Raw genomic sequence first — 12,328 nt, 5'->3', positions numbered from 1 at the left:
TCCTTTAAACTATAGATGATAATTATGAGGTAGAAGAAATCAAAAAAGAACATATTAACTTAAGACGGCATCTAAGTTGGGTATTATAATCATGGATTGAAGTCATGAAGCACAATGTGCCTCAGTTTTGTGACTTAATGACCTGTGAACGTATGATTGTACTGTGTAAGGAAAGTATGGTTCTTAAGGTTTAAGGTGGTCTTTGGAGAGAGGAGAGAGGAGTTGTGTACTTGTGAGAATAGCCTTGTCATATCCTTACCTAGTTGTTTTGCATAGTTCATGCAGACCTGTAGTACTCCCTCTCAGATTTCACAAAACTCTTATAATGAACTCGTATAACTTAATGAATCCTCATAATAAACCTTACTCTGTTTAGATGTGTTTCTGCATGATATTTCTGTTTTGTTTGGAATAGGAATATATGTGTGTGTGTGTGTGTGTGTGTGTGTATATGTATGTAGTTGTAATCAAGATACTAGGTAGTTTTAGGTTTTATCTTTTATTTAGTGCCTTAGTGCTGTGCTAGGTGCTTTATGTGTATTAACCCATTTAATCCTCAAAACAATAAGAGAGGTACTGTTTTATAGAAGGAGAAACTGAACATAGAGAGTTTAAAATAAAGTCACAGAATAGCCAGGAAAAAGTAGAAGTGGAGATTTAAATCCAGGTCTATGTGATTCCAAAGCTCAAAGTCTTCCCATACCATATCCTTTGTAATTAACTTTCAAGTCAGATTGTTAATAAAAATAATGTCTAATTAGTAGAAATGCTTTCAACTTTTCAGAATTTACTAACAAATTTTGACATGTATAAATAGAATCTGTATAAAGAGTGTACTAATTTCTTATTTTCCTCTTGTAGGAACTGAAAGATGTTGGCCATCGTGATCAGATGGCTGCAGCTAGAGGAATCCTGCAGAAAAATGTTCCAATCCTCTATACTGCATCCCAGGCATGCCTACAGCACCCCGATGTCGCAGCCTATAAGGCCAACAGGGACCTGATATATAAGCAGCTGCAGCAAGCAGTCACAGGCATTTCCAACGCAGCCCAGGCCACTGCCTCAGATGATGCCTCTCAGCACCAGGGAGGAGGTGGAGGAGAACTGGCATATGCACTCAATAACTTTGATGTAAGTTATGGTTGAGAGGAAACTTCAGGCTCTTTATTATACCCCCAAAGATAATAGGTTTCTGGGGAAATGTGATGAAGGCTTCTGATGGTAGCTCAGTTTCCACTTAGATTTGTAATCTAAGTTGTAAGAAATGATGACTCATCAGCCTACTTGATCTTAAACCTTGCCTAAAGCATTGATCTTTTTTCTTTTTCCTTTTTTTTTTTTAGTTTGAATTGCACTTTTGGATTCTTTTATGTGACCTGTGTTTCCTATGAGGTCATTCTTTATTGAGGATATGAATTTGGTTCATTTTGGTCAAGATTTTGGCCTGTTGGCAATTGTAGCTATGGGAGACAGAGAAACAAAGTACGTGTAGGTATGCCCCTGCTAGGGACTCATGGTATATCAGGAGAGTAGGAAACATTATAAATGACTATAATAAAAGTGCCATCATCTTAGTCTTAACTTGTTTGTCTGTATACACAGAGTGGCCATAAATTTCGTGTGGAATTTTTGTAACTATTTAAATTGCACACGAACTTTATGGCCGCCCTTCTCAGTGACTAAATTGGAATAATGAGCAAAAAATTTAATAAAGTGGAAGCAAATTAAACTACTTTCATAGTATAATGCCATGTTATTACCATATGTGCCATTATCATAGATGTTGCCCTAGATCCTGTGTACACAACTGTAATGTTAATTTTTGGGGCAGTGTATTTTGTGCTTTTACCCACAATGCCTCATGGCTTCCAGTAGATGGCAGCAACTTAAGTTTTTTTTTTTTTTTTTTTATTGGCCACACCCGTGGCTCAGTGGATAGAGCACGGGCTGCATACACCCATGTCGGTGGGACCTGGCTTGGGCCAGCTAAACAACAATGACAACTGCAACAAAAAAATAGCCGGGCATTGTGGCAAGCACCTGTAGTTCCAGCTACTTGGGAGGCTGAGAAAAGAGAATAGCTTAAGCCCAAGATTTGAGGTTGCTGTGAGCTGTGACATCACAGTGCTCTACTGAGGATGAAATAGTGAGACTCTGTCTCAAAAAAAAAAAAAAAAAAGCTTTTTTTGTAGGTTTTTAAGCTAACTGTGGGGGGGGGGAGAAAAAAGAAAGGAAATTATGTTTAGTTGGCCAGCATCCTTTTGTAAGCAGGGATGCTTTGCTGTATAGAATCATTATAATGGAGTACATTTTGTTTTTTAACCATTTTTCCTGGCCTTTACTTTTTCTTCCTTTTCTTTGTCTTACCTCTTTACTTTGGATTGAATGACTGATCCTTGATAGATATGGCTGATTTAAGATTTTTCATAAAGCACGAAGGCAATGTTAAGTCTAAGGACCATGGTATTATTATTTGAGACAGTCTAACTGTATTGCCCTCGGTAGAGTGCAATGGCGTCACAGCTCACAGCAAACTCAAACTCTTGGGCTTAAGCGATTCTCTTGCCTCAGCCTCCCAAGTAGATGGGACTACAGGTATCTGCCATAAGGCCCAGCTATTTTGTTGTTGTTGTCATTGTTTAGCAGGCCCAGGCCAGGTTTGAACTCGCCAGCCCTGGTATATGTGGCTGGTGCCCTAACCACTGAACCATGGGCACTGAGCCAGGACATGGTATTAAAATTGAATTTTTACCTTGGACTTTTAAATATTAACTTACTTTTAATTTTTGCAGGAACAGTGTCTCACTTTGTCACCCTTGGTAGAGTGCAGTGGCATCACACAGCTCAAAGCACAGCAACCTCCAACTCTTGGGCTTAGGTGATTCTCTTGTCTCAGCCTCCCGAGTGGCTGGGACTACAGGTGCCCGCCATAACGCCTGGCTATTTTTTTGTTGTAGTTTGGCCAGGGCTGGGTTTGAATCTGCCACCCTCGGTATATGGGGCCAGCGCCTTACCCACTAAGCCACAGGCACCACCCTAAATTACTTTTTAAAACAAACTCTTATGTATGTTACGATTTACTGGCACTGTTCTTATGTATGTTATGATTTACTAGCACTGCCTCCCCCCTCCAAATTTGGCAGTATTAAGTGTTTGTCTGTTTTAAGGCAGTACCAGAGTCACATTTTGTCTTAAATTGAGCATTATCTATCAGAAACCACTTTAGGGCCATAGTTTTTATTGGTAAGATGAGGGGGTTGTACTAACTGTTCTCAGGCTCATTGCAGCTCTGTGATTCTATTAAAATTCTATGATGATTCATACCTCATTTTTATTGGCTAGAAAGCATGTTGTATCTATTTTTGATCAGGGAAATCCTGTAATAACCTAATTCGGTTAAAAAGTCAGCCAAAATGTAGATTAATAATGAATATAAGTTATTATATATTTAATTTTAAAACTGAAGTTTCTTGGTGGCTCATACCTATAATCCTAGCACTCTGGGGGGCCTAGGTGGGTGGATTGCTTGAGCTTCCGAGTTCGAGACCAGCCTGAGCAAAAAGTGAGACCCCCTTCTCTACTAAAAGTAGAAAAACTGAGGCAAGAGGATCACTTGAGCAAGAGTTGGAGGTTGCTATAAGCTATTATACCATGGCACTCTACCCAGGGCGACAGCTTGAGATTCTGTCTCCAAAAAAAAAAAAAAACAAAAACAAAAACCTAAAGGTTCTTTAGAAGGGAAGAAAGAAATGTATACTTATTGGGAAAGGGTAAGCTTTTGGTAGAAAAAATTTGGCACTGAAGTTGAAGTCAATAAGGACATAGTCCTTATAAAGAAAAATCAAAGCCAAAGTATTTTCACAGACATTTACCAGTGTGATGATAAATTGTATCACGAGAAGTTGGAGGGAGGCCAGTAGCTGCCATCTTGGGGGTGTTGATGTTTGACCTTGTAGCTATAGCTTACTTTTGACCAGACCTCACTCAGAACTGGGAAAGCTGTGTTTAAGTGGAGTCAGGGGAGGGAAAGGGAGAAGAGAAGGATTTATTCTTATTGAGGCAGTTACATTTCACAGATTGACTTTGTTGGGGAGGTTGCTATTATCTCTCACAGAATGCTAGAGGTTATTGAGCAAAGAAAGTCTCTGAATTAAGCATAATATAAATTTTAGACTAAATTGTTTCTAAAACTTGATTAGATGTGTAAGGTAAGGAATATAGATAAAAATTCATTATAAGTTTCTTCCTGAAACTGAGGTCAGAGGCCATTGTTACATTTTTATTTAAAAAGTTTTTGGGGTGAAACAACTCTAATAACACAAAGCGGTTTCAACTTTTTCTATAAGGAAGATAAAGAATTTTTTTTTTCTTTAGAGTCTCACTTTGTCACCCTTGGTAGAGCACTATGGCATCATAGCTCACAGCAACTTCAAATTCTTGGGTTCAAGTGATTCTCTTGCTTCAGCCTCCTAAGTAGCTAGGACTACAGGTGCCCACCACAATGCCCAGCTATTTTTAGAGACAAGGTCTCGCTCTGATTCAGACAGGTCTTGAACCTGCGAGCTCAGGCAATCCACCCACCTTGGCTGCCAAGAGTGCTAGGATTACAGACATGAGCCACTGTGCCTGGCCTGAGAGAACTTTTATTTTCCATATAATTCTCATTTGATAGTTTAAATTACCAGTACCACATAGGTTGACCTTTAGATGTTCAGAGTAAGTAACATGAGCATGATAAATTTGTATTTGCATCTGTGATATCGCATCTTAACCCAGGTACTGTTTGACTGGATGATACTGATACTAGTGCCTTTTTTGAGAAGTGATTAACCATGGGCCACCTTACATGGGATGGCCACTCATTTGCCAAGAAGAATAATCTTTCAGATTTTGGCATTTTTGTGTTAAATCTTAATATTCCTAATTGACACTTTCCTAACTTTCTTGAATAATGGAGGAAACAGAGAGGAGCACTAACATGTTGTAATGCTTCCCATGCAGAAACAAATCATTGTGGACCCCTTGAGCTTCAGTGAGGAGCGCTTTAGGCCTTCCTTGGAGGAGCGCCTGGAAAGCATCATTAGTGGGGCTGCCCTGATGGCGGATTCGTCCTGCACGCGTGATGACCGTCGTGAGCGAATTGTGGCAGAGTGCAATGCTGTCCGCCAGGCCCTACAGGATCTGCTTTCAGAGTACATGGGCAATGTGAGTATCATAACTTTTCTTTAAAGTTAGGTATTTATATTTGATGAGTTTTCCATAGCATGTTGGATCTGAGAAGTTAATGGTAATTTATAGTCATTGTCATTTAGACTTTGTACCTAGTATTTTACTATGGCAAAGAAGTAGTCAAATACAATTTATCTAAAACCATTTCAAAGGGAAGAGGGAGAATATGAAGTTGTCATCACTGATGGGTTTTGCCTATTTAATACTTTTCATTTGTTCATTTGGCATTCATCTTGTTTGTTCACGTCTGGCCTATGTGAGTGAATGGATAATGGTGAGTCATGATGGAATTCCTAGTATAAAGAGCAGTGCTTTCCTGTGTTTATCTTGTTTCTACCATATTGTGAAATTAGTAAAGCACAGTTAAGTTTTTAAAAGCCATTGCCATGTTTTGATTATAGGCAATGTACCTCAGAAAAGTGAGGTTAGAGGTTTAAATAAATCAAATAGAAGAAATGGTTGGTAAGTCACAGTGGAAATGTGAGACACATTTAAAAATCTATATCTAAGCTGAGAACCATAGAAAATATAAAAAAACAGGTAAGTTGAAGAGTGGCTCACAATGTTGCAGTCTTAAACATGGGAGTAATTTGGAACATATATGTTCAGTCATTTGCTGTCATATGTGGTGCTAGAAGTGGTATAATACAGGAGTGTCCAATGTAGTTATGATTAGGAAACCACTTTGAAAACAGACTTTGGTGGGGAAGAGGATGTGATATATCAGTTCCTATTGCTGCATTCTAGAATTTCCTAACCAGTCTCTGGATTGAGTAACCTGCTTTCTTTCTGTAGTGGCATACAAATAGTACTTTCTATACGTGCTGTGGAAATAAGAAAAGGTGGAAGTTACCCATTTATACTGAAGACCTGGAGATCATAATAGCATTCTTTTTTTTTTTTTTTTTTTCCTTTTTGAGACAGTCTTATTCTGTTGCCCTAGGCTAGAGTGCTGTGGTGTTAGCCTAGCTCACTGTAACCTCAAAGTCCTAGGCGTAAGTCATCCTCCTGCCTCAGTCCCCCCAATTAGCTGGGACTAAAGGCATTCACCACAACGCCTGGCTAATTTTTCTATTTTTAGAGATAGAGTCTCGCTCTTGCTCAGGCTTGTCTCAAATTCCTGCTCAAGCAATTCTTCTACCTTGGCCTCCCAGAGTGCTAGGATTATAACACTGAGCCACTGTGCCCAATCTATAGTAGCATTTAAGTGAAAACTAGAACAATACTTGATATAAGGCTGAAATTTAATTATTGTGGGGTCTTGAAGAAAATTTTCTTTAGATTTCCTCTTCTAAAGTGGTAAAAATCTTTGATTTCCTTTTATTGACTGAGGTAAAAGTGGTCCTGTCAAAAAGTGATAGAGTGAGGATAAATGGGGAGGGCAATGGAGCACACTTAAAGCTTAGAATTGTAAAAGGGTCTAGAAGAAGCAGAAACAACACAGGATAAGTTTTTGTTTATTTTGTGAAGTATTTAAAAACTCAGTTTGTATTGAGTATATGTCATGTGGCACAGTGTGAAAGATCAAACGAGGCTCTCATTGATCCTCCTTCGGTAACAGGGTCTGTACAGTGCATTTTATGGGAGTTGTGTGCCATAGGTACACCTGAAAGGCCATTGGAATTGTGGGGAGGGTGAGATAATTTCTAGCAGGGAAATCTCAGAGGTTTTCTAGAAGATTTATGTTCCTTAGTTTGAGTTCTACCTTGATTTTCAAAGTTTTGATTATTTTTATTGAAAAATATTAGACAAGTAAATATGGTATGTGGAGAATTGAAAGGGCATGCAGACTCGGCGCCTATAGCTCAACCGGCTGAGGCGTCAGCCACGTACACCTAAGGTGGCGGGTTCGAATCCCCAGCCCGGACCCGCCAAACAACAATGATGGCTGGAACCAAAAAATAGCCGGGCGTTGTGGCGGGCGCCTGTGGTCCCAGCTACTTGGGAGGCGGAGGCAAGAGACTCGCTTGAGCCCAGGAGTTGGAGGTTGCTGTGAGCTGTAATGCCACGGCACTCTACCCAGGGGGACAGCTTGAGGCTCTGTCTCTAGAAAAAAAAAAAAAAAAAGAAAGGGCATGCATTAATTAATACTTGTTTACTATATGTAGATAGAGTTTCAAAGTCTAGAAGAGCTTGTATATTTTCACTTTTTCCTTTTTTTAGATTCTCTCATTAATGTTAGTTTTATAGATACACATTGTTAAAGTCTTCCAACCTCTTGAGTCTTCATTCTTCATCTTGTGTTCCAGTTAACAAGTTCCACTGGTTTTTTCTTCTGAGGCAGTGATTCTTAACTTTGGATGCATATTAGAGTCCCAGAGGAACTTAAAAATCCTAATGTCTAGATTATACCCCTGAGCAAAGAAGTCAGAATCTCTGAGTTGAGATCCAGGCATTAGTGCATAGTTGTTTTTAAAAGCTTCCCAGGTGCTTCCTGATGTGTAACTAAGGTGGAGAAACTGCCGATGGTTTATTACATTTGTTCTTTTCTATCTCCACCATCATTTCCTTAGTTCAGGCTCTCCTCACTTTCTCCATTTTCCATTCTCTTCTGCTTGCCCAGGCCAGGCCGAGCTCTTGTAGTTCATTGTTCTTTTTGTGTTGAAATTCCCTTCCTACATATTAAACCTATTCTGCTGTTCCTTCAAGGTGCGTATTTATTTTTAATCTCTTTGCTAAAGCCTGTTTCAAATTATATCATCCTATGTTATTTCTTTGGTACTTGAAGTTTTGTACCTAATTATATACTTCTTGAATTGTTGCTTAATTGTATTTTCTTTATGAATGTAGTTTTTGCAACTAGCGTTAGGGTAGGAACTCCTATCGTGGGCCAAGTCTTTCAACTAGGTTTTAAACTTTCGAAAGCTGGCAATTGTAGTGTAACCTCCATAGTTGACCATTTCCTTACATTGCCCACACCCTTAAGTTGATTTTATTTATTTATTTATTAGTTTTTTTTTTGTTGTTTGTTTTTGTTTGTTTTTTTTTTTTTTTTGGTTTGTTTGAAAGAGATCCAATCTGTTGCCCAGGCTAGAGTGCAGTGGCGTTAGCCCATGTTACAGCAACCTCAGACTCCTGGATTCAAGTGATCCTCCTGCCTCTCGAATAGCTGGGACTACAGGTGTCCACCACAACACCTGGCTAATTTTTCTACTTTTGCTAGAGAGGGGGTCTCACTTTTGCTTAGGGTGGTCTGGAATTCCTGAGCTCAAAGGATCCTCCTCTCTTGTTGGCCTCTTAGAATGCTAGTATTATAGCTTGAGCTGCCACCGCTCCTGGCCAAGTCAACCTTATTTTCAGACTGGACATACATCATATATATGTGTCAGTATAGTAGGCCTAGTTCCTTATGTTGACCACTTCTGCATGTTGATAAAGTTTGTTATAGTCCCTCATGTGGTCAAATTACAGAGGTTCTATATTCAAAATACTCCTTCATTAATCTAGTATAATGCTAGAAGTGGTAGTAAGTAGTAAATCCTTGCTTAATAATAAATCAAGCTGACTTGGGGACAGTAAATGAAATAAAAAGATTTTTTTTTTGAAACAGAGTCTCACTTTGTTGCCCTTGGTAGAGTACTGTGGCTTAGGTGATTCTCTTGCCTCAGCCTCCCAGGTAGCTGGGACTACAGACACCCACCACAACGCCCAACTATTTTTTGTTGCAGTTTGGCTGGAGTTGGGTTTGAACCTGCCACCTCCGTATATGGGTCCTGTGCCCTACTCACTGAGCCATAGGCTCTGCTCGAAATCAAGATTTTTTTGATATGCATGGTGCTAAGGATACATTAGTGGGAACAAACCCAAAGACTTTTGCCTTCATACATTCTAGAGAGGGTAGGGGAGGAGGCTGTGGGTGGTGTATCTGTATTTCTTATAGGTCTTTCAGGACACAGATGACATTTGTAGAAAAAAATTAAACCAAGTGGCCTTGGTGCCTGTAGGTCAGCGGCCAGGGTGCCGGCCACATGCACAGGAGCTGGCAGGTTCGAATCCAGCCAAGGTCTGCCAAACAACAATGACAATTATAACCAAAAAATAGCCGGGTGTAGAGGCAGGTGCCTATAATCCCAGCTACTTGGGAGGAGGGTGAGGTATGAGAATTACTTATGCCCAAGAGTTGGAAGTTACTGTGAGCTGTTGACCCCATGGCATTCTACAGGGCAACGTAGGGCAACATAGTGAGACTCTGTCTCAAAAAAATAATTAAACCAAGTGCTCAGAAATAAGTGAAAGTGATATCCTTAAATTAGAGTTAGAATTACATTTAATTCGTCAGGTGAATTAGGGGTGTGTGTGTGTGTGTGTGTGTGTGTTTGTTTTTGTTTTTTGTTTTTTACATTTTAAATTCCCTACTAAAGGTTCCAGGGGTCAGGAGGCCAATAGCCCCAATGTTCCTGTTTGCAGTGTGTTTTGAAGAGTTGTAGGGTAGTCTTGGCTGTATAGGTAACTTACTGTATAACCTTGTAAGAGGAGATAATGATAAAAAAGTAAAGCATTTAACCCCTTCTTACTTAATATTATAGAAATGCCACAAATGCATGACAGTAGAGCTTTTTTTCTTTCTTTTTTTTTTTTGGCTGGGGCTGGGTTTGAACCTCTGGCATATAGGGCTGGCATCCTACCCTTTTGAGCCACAGGAGCCACCCAGTAGAGCTTTTTTTCAACCCTTCAGTGGATCCTTGTAGTTTCACAAATGACTTCCAAGTTTCCTTGAAATGAAATGTGGTTATTGTGGTTAAGTTTAATTTGTTTCTGCTCTATTAACTAAAGTTGCTTTGCCTGTCTGTGAGTGTTCTTGAGAAAGAAAAACAGCTGTAGATGGGTGTCATAATCTTAAAAGGTTTAAAGGTGAATGGATTGAAATTAAATTGAAATGTAATTAAATTTGAAAAAAGTTATTGCCATTTTGTTTATTTTTCTCATAATTGAAAGTCATACATGTGCATGAAATTAGTGAACCACCACTACTGCTAATGTTTAGGGATATATTTAGTGTTTTTTCTTTTGTGCAGAGCATTTAAAAAATTTTAGCTCTCAATATTTTCTGTATGTAAACATGAAATATTCATAGAACTAGGATTCGAACTCTTAGTTTAATGAGTTATAACTTTGCTCTCAGGTTAAGGGTCAAAATTTTTTATTCTTTAAGTGTATAGCTGATTAGGTGCCTGGTGGTATGTTACAATATTCTCTGAATTTATTTCAGTACTAGTGAAAATGCTTTCCAAAGGGCCTTACAGTTTATATAGTTGAATTCTTTATTTCATTCTATTCATTCTGCTAAGGGATATACTGACCCTCAATACATTTTTCCTTTTTAAGGATATGTGTTTTTCCAATAGTAGAATTTATTGGCGCCAAGCTTATTTGTTTCTATTACCAACCCCCTCTTCAACCTGAACCCCTGAGGAAATAAATGAACAAAACCATCCCCATACCCCCTTAAAACCACAAATCTGAAAATACCTAATACAATGTCTGAAACAGAAAAGGCTCTCAATCTTGCCCAGCAGTTCATAGTTATGTCTGACTGACTGGAGTTAGGGCTCATAATTGGTGAAAACAAACACACCATGGGCTTGAGTCACTCCAGCTTTGTGCTGTTTAACATGGTAGCCATTAGCCATATGTGGCTATTAAGCATTCGAAATGTGAGAGGTCCAAATTGAGGTGTGCTATAAGTATAAACTACACACCAGATCACAAGGATTTAATACATTAATATTTAACGTAGAATATCTCAGCAATATTTTATTGATATTTTATTATATACTGGGTTAAGTAAATCTGCTATTCTTAATTTTTACTGGTTTCTTTCGACTTATAGATTCTAGAAAAATTATCTATTTTAGTGTATATTAATATTATAAAAATGATAATTACATACATAGTTACATGATTCAAATTCTGGCTTGCATTATTTTTCTGTTGGGTAGTACTAACTATAACCAACCAGCGAAGGTGAAAAGTTAAGAGTTTATCATCAGCTTCTTCATTGAATGTTCAGAAAGGTGTAGTAGTCTGTGTGCATGGTAGCCATTAAAACTTATATTTTTTTATACTTAAAACTGTAGTTTTAGGCAAAAGAAAATTGGTGTAGCTGGTAAGATGCTTAAGTATACATTTTATCTTTGTTTTGCCTGAAAAAAAATTGGACATAGTTGTAGGATTCCAAAAGAAAAATGAAATAACTAGACATATTTTGAAATGGACTAGACATATGTCTGAAGAGTTTGATTTTGTTAATATATAAGGTATAAAGTTTTTTGATTTGGGTAATAGTTTGATAGAGAATATATGAATAGTATGCAGTTAATGTTCACTTTCAAAGATCTTTTGAAAAGATATATATCATTATTGTAGTGAAGAGAAGTGCTCAATTTAGATGCTAATTCTTTCTCAGTTTTGCAAATGCCTTCCTGGAATCTCTTTCACAGAGCCAGCGCTTCCCAGCTTTTGAAGGACTCTGTGAAGAGCTTGTTAGTTACTGCAGTATTTTGTGGTTGCATCATTTTATCTTCACAATTAGAATAGTTTAATTTTTTTCTGATTATAAAAGTTCTGGGTTCATTACACATTGCCTATAATCCTACCACTTATTTTTGTGTATAGACTTAATTTGGGGTATGTGGGTTCATACATGTAGGTCTATTCTTTTCTTATCCCTCCCCATTTTTAAAGCTTTATTGTTAGTCAGGATTGTCCACACTGTTACTGTTACACTGCTTACCGTACGTACGTCAGCCATTGGGCTGAGAGACATATGTTATTACCTATTTTACCCCCATAATAACACGATTGATGTATTACTTGCTCAAAGTACATGTCATACTGATGCAGTTTGCGCTCCAATTTATCTGACCTGAAAGTCTGAGCTTTTTAATGCTTTTGAAAAATCTCTAAATACATCAGAGTATTAGTAATTGTCTCTAGGTGGTGGGATAATGGGCATTATAAATTTTCTTCTTTATTTCCCCTCACGTTTTTGAAAAAAATTTTTATTGATAATGTTAATTGATACTGATAATGTTACAGAGTTTAAAAATAAACTTTTAGGCTCCGCGCCTATAGCTCAACCGGCTAAGGCGCCAGCCAC

At 38.1% G+C, this 12,328-nt stretch overlaps 1 protein-coding gene across 1 annotated transcript in view; it reads left to right on the top strand.

Annotated features, from left to right (window-relative positions):
* The window catches only part of CTNNA1 (catenin alpha 1), a 185,987-nt gene that overhangs the window by 75,876 nt on the left and 97,783 nt on the right, over nt 1-12,328 (top strand). The window contains exons 6-7 of the mRNA XM_003782153.2: nt 862-1,131; nt 5,002-5,205. Of these exons, the coding sequence (XP_003782201.1) occupies nt 862-1,131; nt 5,002-5,205 (474 nt within the window). The remainder of the gene's footprint in view (nt 1-861; nt 1,132-5,001; nt 5,206-12,328) is intronic.

Source organism: Otolemur garnettii, unplaced genomic scaffold (genome assembly GCF_000181295.1).
Source record: "Otolemur garnettii isolate 467f Iridium unplaced genomic scaffold, OtoGar3 scaffold00003, whole genome shotgun sequence".
In the NCBI taxonomy this organism is placed as follows: Eukaryota; Metazoa; Chordata; class Mammalia; order Primates; family Galagidae; genus Otolemur; species Otolemur garnettii.
This window is presented reverse-complemented; position numbering and strand designations above follow the sequence as displayed.